General features: G+C 43.1%; 1 protein-coding gene across 2 annotated transcripts in view; it reads left to right on the forward strand.

The window, feature by feature from the left end:
* Positions 1-309: 309 nt before the first annotated feature.
* PTPRG (protein tyrosine phosphatase receptor type G) overlaps positions 310-14,434 on the forward strand; it is a 776,809-nt gene continuing 762,684 nt past the window's right edge. For both annotated transcript variants that reach the window (XM_082265202.1, XM_082265201.1), the window contains exon 1: positions 310-818. In XM_082265202.1, coding sequence (XP_082121328.1) covers positions 734-818 — 85 coding nt within the window. In that variant the 5' untranslated portion in view covers positions 310-733. The remainder of the gene's footprint in view (positions 819-14,434) is intronic.

The following is a 14,434-nucleotide window of genomic DNA, read 5'->3' on the forward strand; positions in this document are numbered from 1 at the left end:
CATCCACTGATAATCTCCCTTCTTCCACTGATCAACCCCCCCCCCCCCCAATGTCTCCTGCTCCTTTCTCACTTACCTCCCTTCTCCAGACACGGGTCTATTAACCCCCACCCTCCCCCCAGCCTTGCACGATCTCCTGTGCTTTGATACATTGTAATCCTCTGTGACACAAGCCATCTCCCTGTTGCCCCCTCTCCCCTCCCCCTCGGAAGTGAATGGCAGTAGCCTAAAAGAAAAAAAAAAATCCTCCTTCTGCTGCTGCCAGGAATTCGGGCGGTGCGGCTTTAAGAGCGTCGGGAGCGCGCTCCGTGCTAGACGCCCAGTGTCAGTGTGCGCGCGGCCGCGCTCTCTCTCCCTCTCCGAGCTTTTAAAGTCTCCGGCTGGCTGGGCTCACATGTTACTTCCTGTATGGGAGAATGGAAAGCGGGCAGCAGAGGTGTGATCAGCCCGGAGTCCCGGAGACCAGCCTGGACTAAGTGTGGACTACACCACCCCCGTCCTCCCCCCCAGGACTAGAGAAGATCGGACTGTCCTCCACCCCGGACCTGCTGGAGAAGATCTGCATGCATGAGATCCGCGGATCTCCAACTTCCCCTCCCAGTGAGCAGAGCCCACAGCCCCCCCGAGCCGGTCACCCCCCAACCCACCAACCCACACTCTTCTGGGGGGATTTTTGTCGCCTGGGAGGCCCATCAGTCAACAAGTTGCCCCGGTCCCCAATGTGCATGGTGTCATGCGGAGGCTACTGCAGCCGTGCTGGTGGATCTTGTTCCTGAAAATCTCAACATCGGTCCTACACTATGTCCTGTGCTACCCTGGTAAGTCCTGGATGGGGGGGATAGTCCTGGAACTGAGCCTTGTCTGCCCTGTGCACCCTTCCCTGCCCTTCACAGGGGCTTAATGGGACTCTTAGGAGCCCCAATACTATTCCCTGGTAAATCAAGGAGAGCTGGATGAGTTGGGGGGGGGGGGGGGGGGGGATGGATGGATCATTTGTCTGCACTGTGCCCTCATTCCCTGGCCCCTGGCTGCCCTTCCCATGAGCTTGATGGGACTCCTAGCTGTCTTCCAGGGGCCCCTAGAACCATTTCCTATATCTTGTGCTATCCTGGGAAGTCGAGGAGATCTGAAAGAGGAGGTGGGGGGAAAGCTTTTCAGCTGATGGATCATTTGTCTACGATGTGGCCCCTTTCCATGGCCCTCTTCTGCCCTTCCCAGGGGCTTGATGGGACTCCTAGCTGTCTTCCAGGGGCCCCCAGTATTACCCTTTCCTATGTCTTGTTATCCTGTCAAGGAGACCTGGATGAGTTGGGGGGGATAGCTTTTGAGCTGAAGGATTATTTTCTACACCGTGCCCACGTTTGCTGGCCTTCAGCTTCCCTTTCAAGGGGTTTCAGTGGGACTTTAGCCACCTTTCAGGAGCCCCCAGTATGCTAGTAAATTAAGTGTACCTGGATGAGTTTGGGGGGATATCTTTGGAGTAAGAGGACCTATATGAGTGTGATGGGGTGATAGAACTGGAGCTGATGGATAAGTTGTCTACCCTGTGGACCAATTTCCTGGTCTTTAGCTGCCCTTTCCAGGGCTCTGAACCACCTTCCAGGTGCCCCTAATGCCCTTTTTTGTCTTCTTGCTTCCCTGGTAAGCCGAGAGGACCTGGATGAGTTTGGTGTGGAGATAGCTTTCAAGCAAGAAGACCTAGATGAGTGTGGTGGGTAGGTAGATCTGGAGCTAATTGATTGTCTACCCTGTGCCCCCATTTCCTGGCCTTTGGCTGCCCTTTCCAGGGGTTTGACAAGAATCATAGCCACCATCCAGGGGGCCCAAATGCCCTTTCCTATTGGCTTTTGCCTCCCAGTAAGTTGAGTAAACCGGGATGAGTTGAGTGGATGGTGGGAAGATTGCCCTTAAGCTGATAGGTCATTTGTTCAACCTGTGCCCCATTGCCTGAAAGGACTCTTAGTTTCCTTCCAGGGCCCCCGTAAATATTTTGTTACCCTGGTAAGTCAAGATGACCTGGAGGAGTAATGTGGGATGGGGGAGATGGCCCTGGATCTGATAGATCATTTGTCTGCCCTGTGCTCCATTCCCTGGCCTGTTGTTGTCCCATCTCAGGGGGTTTGATAGGACTGTTAGCTGCCTTCCAGGGGTCCTTAGTGCCCTCTCCTATGTTATGTGCTCCTCCGGTAAGTCTGGAGGACATGGATGAGTTAGATGGGTGGTGGGAAAATTGCCCTGGATCTGATAGATCATTTGTCTGCCCTGTGCTCCATTCCCTGGCCTGTTGTTGTCCCATCTCAGGGGGTTTGATAGGACTGTTAGCTGCCTTCCAGGGGTCCTTAGTACCCTCTCCTATGTTATGTCCTCCTCTGGTAAGTCTGGAGGACATGGATGAGTTAGATGGGTGGTGGGAAAATTGCCCTGGAGCTGATGGATCATTTGTCTGCCCTGTGCTCCATTCCCTGGCCCGTTGTTGTCCCATCTCAGGGGGTTTGATAGGACTGTTGGCTGCCTTCCAGGGGTCCTTAGTACCCTCTCCTATGTTATGTCCTCCTCTGGTAAGTCTGGAGGACATGGATGAGTTAGATGGGTGGTGGGAAAATTGCCCTGGAGCTGATGGATCATTTGTCAACCCCCTGCCCGGCCCCTTGCTGGCCTTTAGTTGCCCTTCCTCAGGGACTTGATGGGACTATTAACCACCTTCCAGGGGCCCCTAATTCCTTTTTCTTGCCTGTTGTCCACATTCCAAAGCTGCTCTTATGTTCTCCCGGTTGGGCTGCTTGTAGTTCCCTATTCATAGATGTCCCTTCCAGTAAGCAGGATGCATCCTTTGCCCAAAGTCTCCGGTACCATAGTCCCCTCTTTCTTCTTTTTCACTGTGATGTGTAATATTTATATTTAAATTTTTAGAGATGACACCTATGACACCTTAAACCCAAAATCCTGGGACAGCTCTAATCTGATTGCTATTGTATTGGTCTCTAGCAAGGTCTATCATGCATCTTACCCCTCTGTAGGTAGACCATGGTCACCCATCATATCTAGATAACCTTCCTGTGCCCATAAACTGCCATTTTACCTGAATGCAGACTATGTTGCCTGAGCACATTCATTTAATGCCACCTTTTTTGTCTTTTGAGATCTCTAACACTGCTTGCTGATTGCCCACCCTCCGTCCAGGGCTAGTTGGTGTAGCTGGCAAGCTTCTAGGCATGTACTCTGTACTGATACTACCCAACTGGCAGCACATCCCAGTGTCACAGGCTGGAAGTGTGTTTAGAGGTGACTTCCAGGAGCTCAGCCTCTTCTGCCAGGCAGGAAATATTGAACAGATCCCTTGTAGGATTTGGTCTTCCCCCTCCCCCCCTTCCCTTTTAGGAATCCGCTATGTGGCTGCTTTTTTTTTTTTTTTGGTGCAGTGCTCGTCTAATCAAAGCAAAAGGCTAGGACAGTGCAAAGTGGGGTGCCAATCTGGGGTGATCTATACACTTTAACTTAAAAGAACATCTAGTGCTAAGTGTAGTGGTCATGGCACATGAACTGGGCTCTTATTTTAATGTTGGAAGCCCTATTTCTACTGCCCCCCCCCCCCCATTTCATCCCCCTTAAACTTCTCAATCTTGCATTTACAATGTCCTAAAACTGCATGCCCAAGTGTTCCTCAGCCCAGCACCCAAAGAGTTAATAAGCGGTTACATATTTGCTAGCCCCTGATTGATACAATGTGCCACTTACAGACAAGGATTTCCTTTACTGGCCTCTTAACACTGAACATCAAAGAAGAGTAGCCATTCCTTGTTGTAGTGCAAGCTGCACACATGTTGGCTGCATTGGGTGTATCGAGTTACAAGCTGTATGTATTTAATTGCACTAACCGTGCCTCAGTGAATGGGTGTCAGTTTGGTGCTTTTGCTGTAATTCTGCTCTTCGGCCACAAATAGGGAGATAATGCCGCGCTCTCATGTCCACAAAAGCACACAAAATGCTCCATAAATGCAATAATTCAGCAGACAGGAGACGGAGGTCACTCCAGCGCCGTCGAATTAATGTGTAGTGACTGTTTGATACCAGAAGAGGCACTACTGAGCTGTACTTTATAGCCTTGGACTTATTCAAATCTTCCCTGATTTACACAAAATGTGTTGAAACAAGGTCTAGATAGACTATAGTAGTTTGCAAAAGAAAAAATTGTATGTATGTATTCAGAGCAAACGTAGAAATGAGTAAAATGGCAAATGTTTCAGCTACAAGCCAGGTGCCCAAAAAAAAATTAAAACTGTACAAAATATATATACTAATATATATATATATATATATATATATATATATATATATATATATATATATATATTTTACATAGCTAAGTTGGTGTTTGTTGCTGTGTTTTGTATGTTTTAACCCCTGGTGCATTTTTTTTTTATTTTTTTTTTTTTTTCATGCAGTTTTAATAAAAAAAATATCAGAATTGGGCAACAGATTTGTATGCAAGACTGTTTTTGTATTGATCTGTGCTCTGGTACACTCGAATAGTGCAGAGTGTCCTCTTCGCCTCCACGGTCTGCAACTTGGCAAAGTGTTGTCTGGGTTTTTTTTTTTTTTGTGTGTTTTATTTTCATCATGATAGGAATAGATTTTGCATAATAATTGCTAACTTTTTAAAAATATAAACATTTTTGCTAGTAATTCATTAGGAAAGCAAACTCTCAAAAGTCATGCTTTCAAAGGCGTAAAAATGTAGTGGTTTGACTTTTTTTTATTTTGTTTCCCCTGAGTCTTCATCTCCTGTTTTGGTAGTAAATAAATATGTATACTTGCATATGGCTTGAAATATTGGGTTTGTTTGAGCTAGTTTTCTGTGCATTGCATATATTTGTCTTTCTTTTAATTTTTAGGCTATATTGGTTTATATTTTGTGAGTTTTATAATGATTTACTTGGTTAGTAGACCGTTTTATGCATGATAAGGCTTCCTTTTTTTTTTTTCTTAGGCTATATTGGGTTTTATTTGTATATTTTATATGATTCACTTGCATAGTAGACCACTATGTATTCTAAAGCTTTTGTTTTTTGGACTATATTGGATTATATTTGTATATTTTATATGATCTACTTGCTTAGATTATATTTTTATATTTTATATCATCTACTTGCTTAGATTATATTTGTATATTTTATATCATCTACTTGCTTAGATTATATTTTTATATTTTATATGATCTACTTGCTTAGATTATATTTTTATATTTTATATGATCTACTTGCTTAGATTATATTTGTATATTTTATATGATCTGCTTGCTTAGATTATATTTTTATATTTTATATGATCTACTTGCTTAGATTATATTTTATATGATCTACTTGCTTAGATTATATTTTTATATTTTATATGATCTACTTGCTCAATAGACAGTTACATGTTTTAAGGCTGCTTCCTTTTTTTTTTTTTTTGCTATGTTTTTTTGTATGGATTTGTGATCTACTTGCTTGGAATGCAGTTTTATGTATCTCCGGGCTCCTTTTCTATTTTTTTTTTTTTTTGCACTTTTTTAAAAAATTATCCTCTAAAAAAATGTCTTTTTAGCCTCTGTATTGATGCTGTTTACATAATTCTGTAACAGAATACCAGTTTAGGGTTTTTTTTTTTTATTGCAACTTTTTCAAAGAAATATTCAAATATGTATTTTGTGAAGACCTCTCCTGTATTGGAAGTCAGAAAGGCATTAATAGTTGGCATTGAAAACATTGTACCACCTGAGCTTGAATACTTGATCGTATTGTGGGGCGTAGTCCAGTTTACATCTCAATCTTGATCTGGCTTATGCACATTGAAAGTCAAATCACAGGGTTTCTTGCCTTGCCCTCAAATGGATTTTTTTTTTTCCCCTGGTCAAGATGATCTACATTCAAATAGGGTGGCCACACTTGAGAAGAAACATTTATCTCTCTATTGATTTATTCTCTATTTCAGTCCGTTGAGTGATGTCCTTCTCTGTGCCTCTGATATTGTACAGTAATTACATCTAGTAGGGTCTCTTTGGGAGCACTTGAGGGAAAACAAGCCATGATGCAGGTTTAATGTGACAGCCTCGCAAGCAGGTCTGATTTAAATCCTTCTTGGACTCTGTTTGCACTTTGAGTAGCGTCTCCCTGTGTGATTAAAAAAATAAAATTCAGCCTTGACATTTACAGGTGTCCGCTGATTCGATGCCAAGGCCAGCGTAGATTGTTGGTGTGGCTTTGGTGTTCTTAAATATCAGATTTGTATTTGGATGCAGTCAGGTGATCAGATTTTGGATCTCCTTTTGTCCGTACTCTGACTTGAACCTAGTTATGGCTGCTATCTCTTAATCTTCTATAAACGTCAAACACTTTTAACCAGAGTATCCTCTGTTTGAAACCATATCATATTTTTTAACAATATTAATTTACTCTGTTACGAATCTACTGTAACAAGCAGCTGTACCCCCCAGTTATCAGTTTTGTGATCCTCTGCCTACGACCGGGAGTCGGGTAGCCAATGCTCCTTGAAAATTACAGCTGGTACCTAACTTTCTCTAGTTGTCAATGGAGCTGGCTCCTGGATTCGAAAAAGCTGGCTTTTAATTCCGTAACGATTTGTCCACCCCTGCCATAGACCATGCCTAGACTTCAGAAAGCCATCTAGGTAGAGACAAATTAGGTTTGCAGAGAGCTAGTAATGGGTTTCTCTCTTATTTGATAACCTAATATGTAAGTTTTCTATAGTCTGTGTGTATTGAATAGAGCGAACCAACCTGTAGAGTTTCAGCCTGACCAAAAAAAAAATGGTTTATCTGTTTAGTTACTGATACTTTTTAAACTATCACTTGTCCTAACTTAAGGTAGGGGATTGCTGAATTGTAATGATCAATTGTAACTGTTGGGATTTCATGGAACTTTAGTTCTTCATACGTTGCTCGGAGTTCCTTGGACTGGGAATGATTGACCTTCAATTGATGGAACCTACACAATGCCGAGTCGAAAGCCATATGGCAGAGTCAACATCTGACACCAATTACTTTTTTCGCAGTCTGTAAGGATGGAATTTTGGCTACCACTGTAAGAGGGCATTGTTTTCACTAACCACCATACTGATTTCATAATAATTTGTCCACCCCTGCCAGAGACCTTGCTTAGATTTAAGAAAGCCATCGAGGTAGGGGCAAAACAGCTTTAGCCTGCTCTTGGTTGTCATATACTGCTGAGGCTTGTTGTCCTTCTTAACTACAGGAACTTGAGTTTGTCTGATCTAGAACTCATATTTAAGAATTTTAACCACAATTCAGTTTCTCATACCAGTCAGTCTGATCTTTCGGGAAAGGTGTCTGTGTTCATTTTAAAGGAAAGAAGGCTCAAAGTTAGGACTGTCTGATTTTATATTTTTGTCTTGGTCTGGTGATCAATGTATGCCTAACAAATAGAATTTTCAATATGGGAACCTACAATCAGTCCTTATTTTTGTACAAGGGAAATTGCTTGTATAAACCATGTATGAATAAGGCATCAATGATCAAATTTACCTACTCTTGGTTGGTCTTTGTAATTTGTCTACCAGTACTGGACTTTGGAAATATACTCTTGCGTTAACATCAATATTTACTTTCTGTGATAGTATGCTCATGCTAAGTATAATACTGTTTTACAATGTGAAGGAGCTGGAAACATAAGATACAAGATTAAGGCAGAGATTTTTAGTATGACAATTCCAATTGCAGTAGCCCATAGTAAGGAGGGCAGTCTTCCCACTGGCCACAAATGTAAGAGGCGGAAGTCTTCCCACTGGCCACAAATGTAAGAGGCGGAAGTCTTCCCACTGGCCACAAATGGAAGAGAGGGGGGAAGTCTTCCCACTGGCCACAAATGTAAGGGGCGGAAGTCTTCCCACTGGCCACAAATGTAAGGGGCGGAAGTCTTCCCACTGGCCACAAATGTAAGGGGCGGAAGTCTTCCCACTGGCCACAAATGTAAGAGAGGGGGGAAGTCTTCCTACTGGCCACAAATGTAAGAGAGGGGGGAAGTCTTCCCACTGGCCACAAATGTAAGAGAGGGGGGAAGTCTTCCCACTGGCCACAAATGTAAGAGAGGGGGGAAGTCTTCCCACTGGCCACAAATGTAAGAGAGGGGGGAAGTCTTCCCACTGGCCACAAATGTAAGAGAGGGGGGAAGTCTTCCCACTGGCCACAAATGTAAGAGAGGGGGGAAGTCTTCCCACTGGCCACAAATGTAAGAGGCGGAAGTCTTCCCACTGGCCACAAATGTAAGGGGCGGAAGTCTTCCCACTGGCCACAAATGTAAGAGAGGGGGGAAGTCTTCCCACTGGCCACAAATGTAAGAGGCGGAAGTCTTCCCACTGGCCACAAATGTAAGAGGCGGAAGTCTTCCCACTGGCCACAAATGTAAGAGAGGGGGGAAGTCTTCCCACTGGCCACAAATGTAAGAGGCGGAAGTCTTCCCACTGGCCACAAATGTAAGGGGCGGAAGTCTTCCCACTGGCCACAAATGTAAGAGAGGGGGGAAGTCTTCCCACTGGCCACAAATGTAAGAGGCGGAAGTCTTCCCACTGGCCACAAATGTAAGAGAGGGGGGAAGTCTTCCCACTGGCCACAAATGTAAGAGAGGGGGGAAGTCTTCCCACTGGCCACAAATGTAAGAGAGGGGGGAAGTCTTCCCACTGGCCACAAATGTAAGAGAGGGGGGGAAGTCTTCCCACTGGCCACAAATGTAAGAGGGGGGGGGGGGAGTCTTCCCACTGGCCACAAATGTAAGAGGGGGCAGTCTTTCCACTGTCCTCCCCCAACCCCCCAAATCAGAGATGTTGAACTATGAAACCCAGATAACTTGGATATGTTGATAAATACAGGTGGCAGATTTTAATCCTGAACATTTTAGGCTTGTCGCAAAAACCTTTTATATGTAGAAAAAAGCAAATGAGAAATGAGGAGACTGCACAAAAAAAAAAAAACAAGTCTCTGTAGCTTGGAAGAACAAGCCTCAGCAATATGACACAGGAGCAGGTTAAAGCTGTTTTGCCCCTACCTAGAAGTGTCGAGAGGACAGCAATGGTTATCCCATGGCAGAACCCACCTTTGGCTACATCAGAGGTTGGGATGTGTCAGAGGACATCAGTGGTTTTCCAATGGTAGAACCCACTTTTGCCTGCAGCAGTAATTGGGATGGGTCAGAAAAGGCCAGCAATGGTTCTGGCATGGCAAGAACCCACTTTTGGCTCCAGCAGAGATTGGGAGGTGACGGGAGAGGACAGCAATGGATTTCTCATGGTAGAACTCCCCTTTGGTCATGGCAGCCAACAGGGAATTGTTAGAAGCCGTTATTACTTTGCATCATCTTATAAATGTATTGGAATTTCAATATTAGCTGGATTGTTGCTTGAAGAGCATGACTGGCAAGTACATCCTAAAATGATCGTGTTGTGTCATGAATTTCAGTAAGCAAGGTCTGTGGTCCTATCACAAGGAGGTCTAGTGCAGTCTATTTGATTGTTTCATATAGTCCGGCACAAAAAATTATATTAGTTTGAACACCATGCTGAAATCATCCATCTGCCTTAATAAGCTTGATCTATGTTGTAATAATTCAGGTACACCTTGCTTTTGTTATGGAAATTTATTGCAATGGTATTACAATTTTTGTTTGAGAATGGGGTACTTAGAATTAAGAAAAACTATTGAATATTTGTATTATCTCTCTTCCCGCTGACTCGGATAAGCCATTCATGAATTCTGTTTAGAAATGCATCTCTGATTTATTTAAGTGCAAATGTATCTGGAAACATTTGTACCCCATCCAAATTCGGTGTATCATCGGAATAATGTAATTCCTATTGATTCCAACTGCGAGCATTAGTCATTGGGTAAGCTCCTGAGATATTGGTGTACTTAACCTGAGTTTGAAATATTGAATGGTCAAATTGAAGAAATTGGTGGTTGACTGTGATTCCCCCTGTGCATGTGGAATTTGTCATTGTCCATGAAGATGGCTATATATTTCTGTCCCCGCTCACATTGATCATCGATTGTACGCTGGTCTATGAAGGCAGGATGACATTTGCAGAGCAGTGACTGCACCCAGATCTGTACCTTGAACTGCCGTCAGGCCTATTCTCCATATTGAAGGATTACAATAGGTTTTATGTATTGTGAACCTTAAAGAGAAAATGCTAGTTTTCCTAAGACAAATGAATTAACAGGAAAAAAAGATACATAAACCATCTTTAATTTAACGTTGTTCACTTTTCAATTTGCAGCCATTATGGGTTTTTTTTTTTCTTAACCACTTTACCACCGGAGGATTTTGCTGTCTTACGTCCAGGCCACTTTTTGCGATTCGGCGCTGTGCGACTTTAACTGACAATTGCGCGGTCGTGCGACGCCGTAAATGAAATTTACGTCCTTTTTTCCCCACAAACAGCTTTCTTTTGGTGGTATTTGATCACCTGTGCGATTTTTTTACTTTTTGCACTATAAACAAAAAAGCGTCTTTCTTTGAAAAAATTACAATATTTTTTATATGAAATTCCCCCCAAAAAAATGTAAAAATCAAAATTTTTTTTAATTTTTGGCCAATTTGTTTTCTGCTACATATGTTTAGTAAAAAAATTCACAATAAGCGTATTTTGATTGGTTTGCGCAAAAGTTATTGCGTTTACTAAGGGAAAGATTTCTGTCATTTTTGGTGTTTTTTTTTTTTTTAACGAGTAATGGCGGCGATCTGCAATTTTTTTTTTTTTGGCGGGACTGCGACATTTTTCAATTTCTGCTATATATTCCTAAGAAAAAAAATTAAAAATCAAAATTTTTTAACATTTTAGGCCAATTTGCTTTCTGCTACATATTTTTTGTAAAAAAAATTGCAATAAGCTAATACTGATTGGTTTGCACAAAAGTTATCGCGTCTACAAACTACGGGAAAGATTTATGTCATTTTTTTTCTACTAGTAATGGTGGTGGTCTGCGATTTTTAGCAGGACTGCGAATTTGCGGTGGACAGATCGGACCCTTGACTGACATTTTTGACACCTTTGGGGGTACCAGTGACATTACTGCAGTAATCAGTGCTATATATGCACTGTTACTGTAAAAATGACACTGGCAGGGAAGGGGTTAATTTTATTGGAGAGGGAGGGGTTAATGTATGCCTGGTGCTTACTGACGTGTGTGGGGGGAGGTGACTGAGTGAGTCAGGGACAGATCTCATGTTCAGCTATGCTGAACACTACAATCTGTCACTCTCTGTCACTTAGGAGATCCGCCCGCTCTGTTTACACAAGCGGGCGGATCTCCAAAATAGATTCCCCGACGATCGGGGAAGAGCAGCGGCGATCGCCTCGGCTCCTCCCCTGGCCCGACTCCCGCTGTGACTGAAAACAGCGAGCGCCGCCTACAGGGGGAGGAGTCCAGCGACGTAGTACTACGTCGCTGGACGATAACGAACCACTTTGCCGCAGTACGCTCAAAGTGACCGGTCGGCAAGTGGTTAAAAACAGCCACAAAATATCAAATGTTCCTTCTTTTTCCAGTATGGTTTGGGATGTTGCATTCTCTGGGTACAGCAAGCCTAAAATCTAATTGACTGCTTGTTTTTCTCAGATGTTTGCACTAACTTGAAGCCAAATTGAAAACCTCACCTGAAGCAGAATATATTTATATTTATTTTATATATATTATATATATTTATATAATATTTATTTTGTGTTTTTTTTTCTTTTTCTTTTTTTTCGGATACCCTAATGCACGCCTAAGGGTATGCCAGGGTTGACTGTCCCTTTTGCACTTTTGCGGCTGCTTAGTTATAATGCCTTTTCGCCTGTTGAGAAATGATTGCTTAAGTGTAGAGAAAATATTTGCATGTTTGTGTGTCACTCATTTGCTGGTCGGATGACTAACCTGTTTCTCTCTTGGGGATGGAATCACAGGTTAATGTAAATCGCCAACGAGGAAGTAAAATCCTATTCAGCCAGCGATCGAGTGACGTATTATTCCTCCTACTACCTTTTTTACCCCTCCCCTTTTTTTTTTTTCCTTCATCCCCCTTTACCTATTATGTAGGGCTGTCCTCATTTCACATACTCACTGGCCCGGGAACTCCCAACATTTTACTACTGCAATCGATTTCTCCACTGCCATAGACCAGGTCCTCTGCCATTGTCTTCTCTGATGTCATTGGGAGCCTCATTGGTTGTCTCTTCTGGATTCCAGCAGCCAGCTCCTGATGGCTAGGTCTGCCAACCGGCCACCATGTGCCCTCCGTCTCCTGGAATATGTGATGGGGATACCCCAAGAGGCTGGGGGAGAAGAGATGCATCATTCTGGCCTAGCCAAGAATGGCAGTGGGGGGCAGGGCTAAAGTAGAAAAATATGCAAGCAAAATGTTAAAAAAAGACTGCTTTAATTGGGGGACTGCAGGAAGGAAAACAAATTTTCAGGAGTGTAGGTCTACTTTAAAGTGTTACTGAACCCAGGACCCTGCATTCACTATATCTGGTCTCCCGCAGTACACAGAACATGGAGATGCAATTTATTTCAGTAAATATAAACTGCTAAAATACATTTTCTCAGCAGTTAGAGCAGTCTTGTGACTTTTATCAGTGTCTGGTTAAAGCTTGTAGGAGTTTTCATTCTCCCCTGATTATCCTTTAAGGCTTTGGGACCCCTGACCCTCTGTCTGGACAGTGCTGATTGGCCCTGTGCACTCCCAAGAAAAAAAAAAAAAACCCTAGCAATACACACCAAACTAAGCATGCGCAGCGTGCACCCAAAGCTCTGTTCTATCAGGAGATGGTTGGGGAGGATCAGAGAAAACAGAATAAAACAGCCTTATTACAATGCAGAGGATTAACCCCTTAGGTTTCACAGTGAGTATAACAAGCATGCTTTACTGCATCCAGTGATGGCGAACCTTGGCACCCCAGATGTTTTGGAACTACTTTTACCATGATGCTCATGCACTCTGCAGTCTAGTTGAGCATCATGGGTAATGTAGTTCCAAAACATCTGGGGTGCCAAAGTTCGCCATCACTGGAGACTGATTTTACTGTTGTGGGTTTAGGAACACTTTTAGGTTTAGGTTAAATTTCACAAATCAACAAACGTCTTACAATCAAAATGTATGAAAGTTCGTTAAAAAAATTATTTTAAGGTCTACCAACTTTATTCTTGTTAGATATGGGGGAAACATTAGTCAGGTTATCCCATCATTTTTATAGTGATCTCAACCAATTTTACAAATAATTTGGCTCTTGTATTCACACATGTGGCATGATTTTCTCTTACCTAAATTGTGACATTTGGCCATATGAGGCCCCCTTCATATTATGCGCTGATTTCACTTTCAAGGGCTGGCAAGATACCTCAAAGCACAAAAATCTTATCTGACCTGGTAATTTATTCTTTTTAATTAGCTGTATTTGCATTTTGTCATTCTGCCCGTGTGTTGATGAGCCATTCAAATTGACACTGCACTGTGGTGCGCTTGTTCTCGAAACCTGCAGTAAACGCGGTGCAAAGATCTGACGGTGCCCAAGAATGGGGTTCCTTTCTAACAACCTAGAACTGCTTGCTTTGCATATATTCAGTCTGGGCTTGTTTATTTTTCCCACACGGATTGGACGTGGCCAGAAGTTCGCCCCTTGGTACTGAACTACAAGTCCTAGCTTGGTTTGTCCTTGAAAGGTGTACGCTCCTGGCTGGAGCATTCATATCTGTCCTGACACCTGATATGCCCTTGCTTGTTCCCGGTCACTGACTCACCAAGTAATTAAGGATGAGGATGAATGCTTGGGAGCTGTTCTGAATGAAGTGCCCCCAGGTTTTGTTGCAATAAAGCCAAAATAACCCCTTGTCCTGCTTGTTGGCTTTGTATTGCATGTCCTGTTCAGAGGTTACGTACTGTAGTCTCAGTACATTGCCATATGCTCCATAGAGAGCATGCAACTGCCACAGAGAACATTCCCCATCTAATCTTCAAGTAGTTATTATAATTATTATTTAAATATTTGATTTGCCTTTTTTTGCCCTATAAAGGCTCCTTCATATCAGGTGCATTGATCAACTCAGGTTAAATGCATAGGGACATAGAAAACAGTTGCTTTCTATGTGCTACATGCTGCAGTGCATTAAAATATTAAAAGCTTTCTTTAACTAAATAAAAAAAATCGCAAGCCTGTTATACTTGCCTGCTCTGTGCATTGGTCTTGCACAGAGGAGCCCAGATCCTCTTATTCTAGGGTCCCTTGCCAACACTCTTGGCCCCTCCTTCCTGCTGAGTGCCCCCAGAGTAAGCATCTTGCAATGGGGTCACCCAAGCAGGCTTGTTCAAGAGCTACGGCTCTGCGTGTCCATTCAAACACACACAGCTGCAGCTCAGTGCCGCCCCTCTCTCTCCTTTTTGGCTCACTG

This window comes from Pelophylax lessonae, assembly GCF_965119305.1.
Source record: "Pelophylax lessonae genome assembly, chromosome: 8".
Classification (NCBI taxonomy): domain Eukaryota; kingdom Metazoa; phylum Chordata; class Amphibia; order Anura; family Ranidae; genus Pelophylax; species Pelophylax lessonae.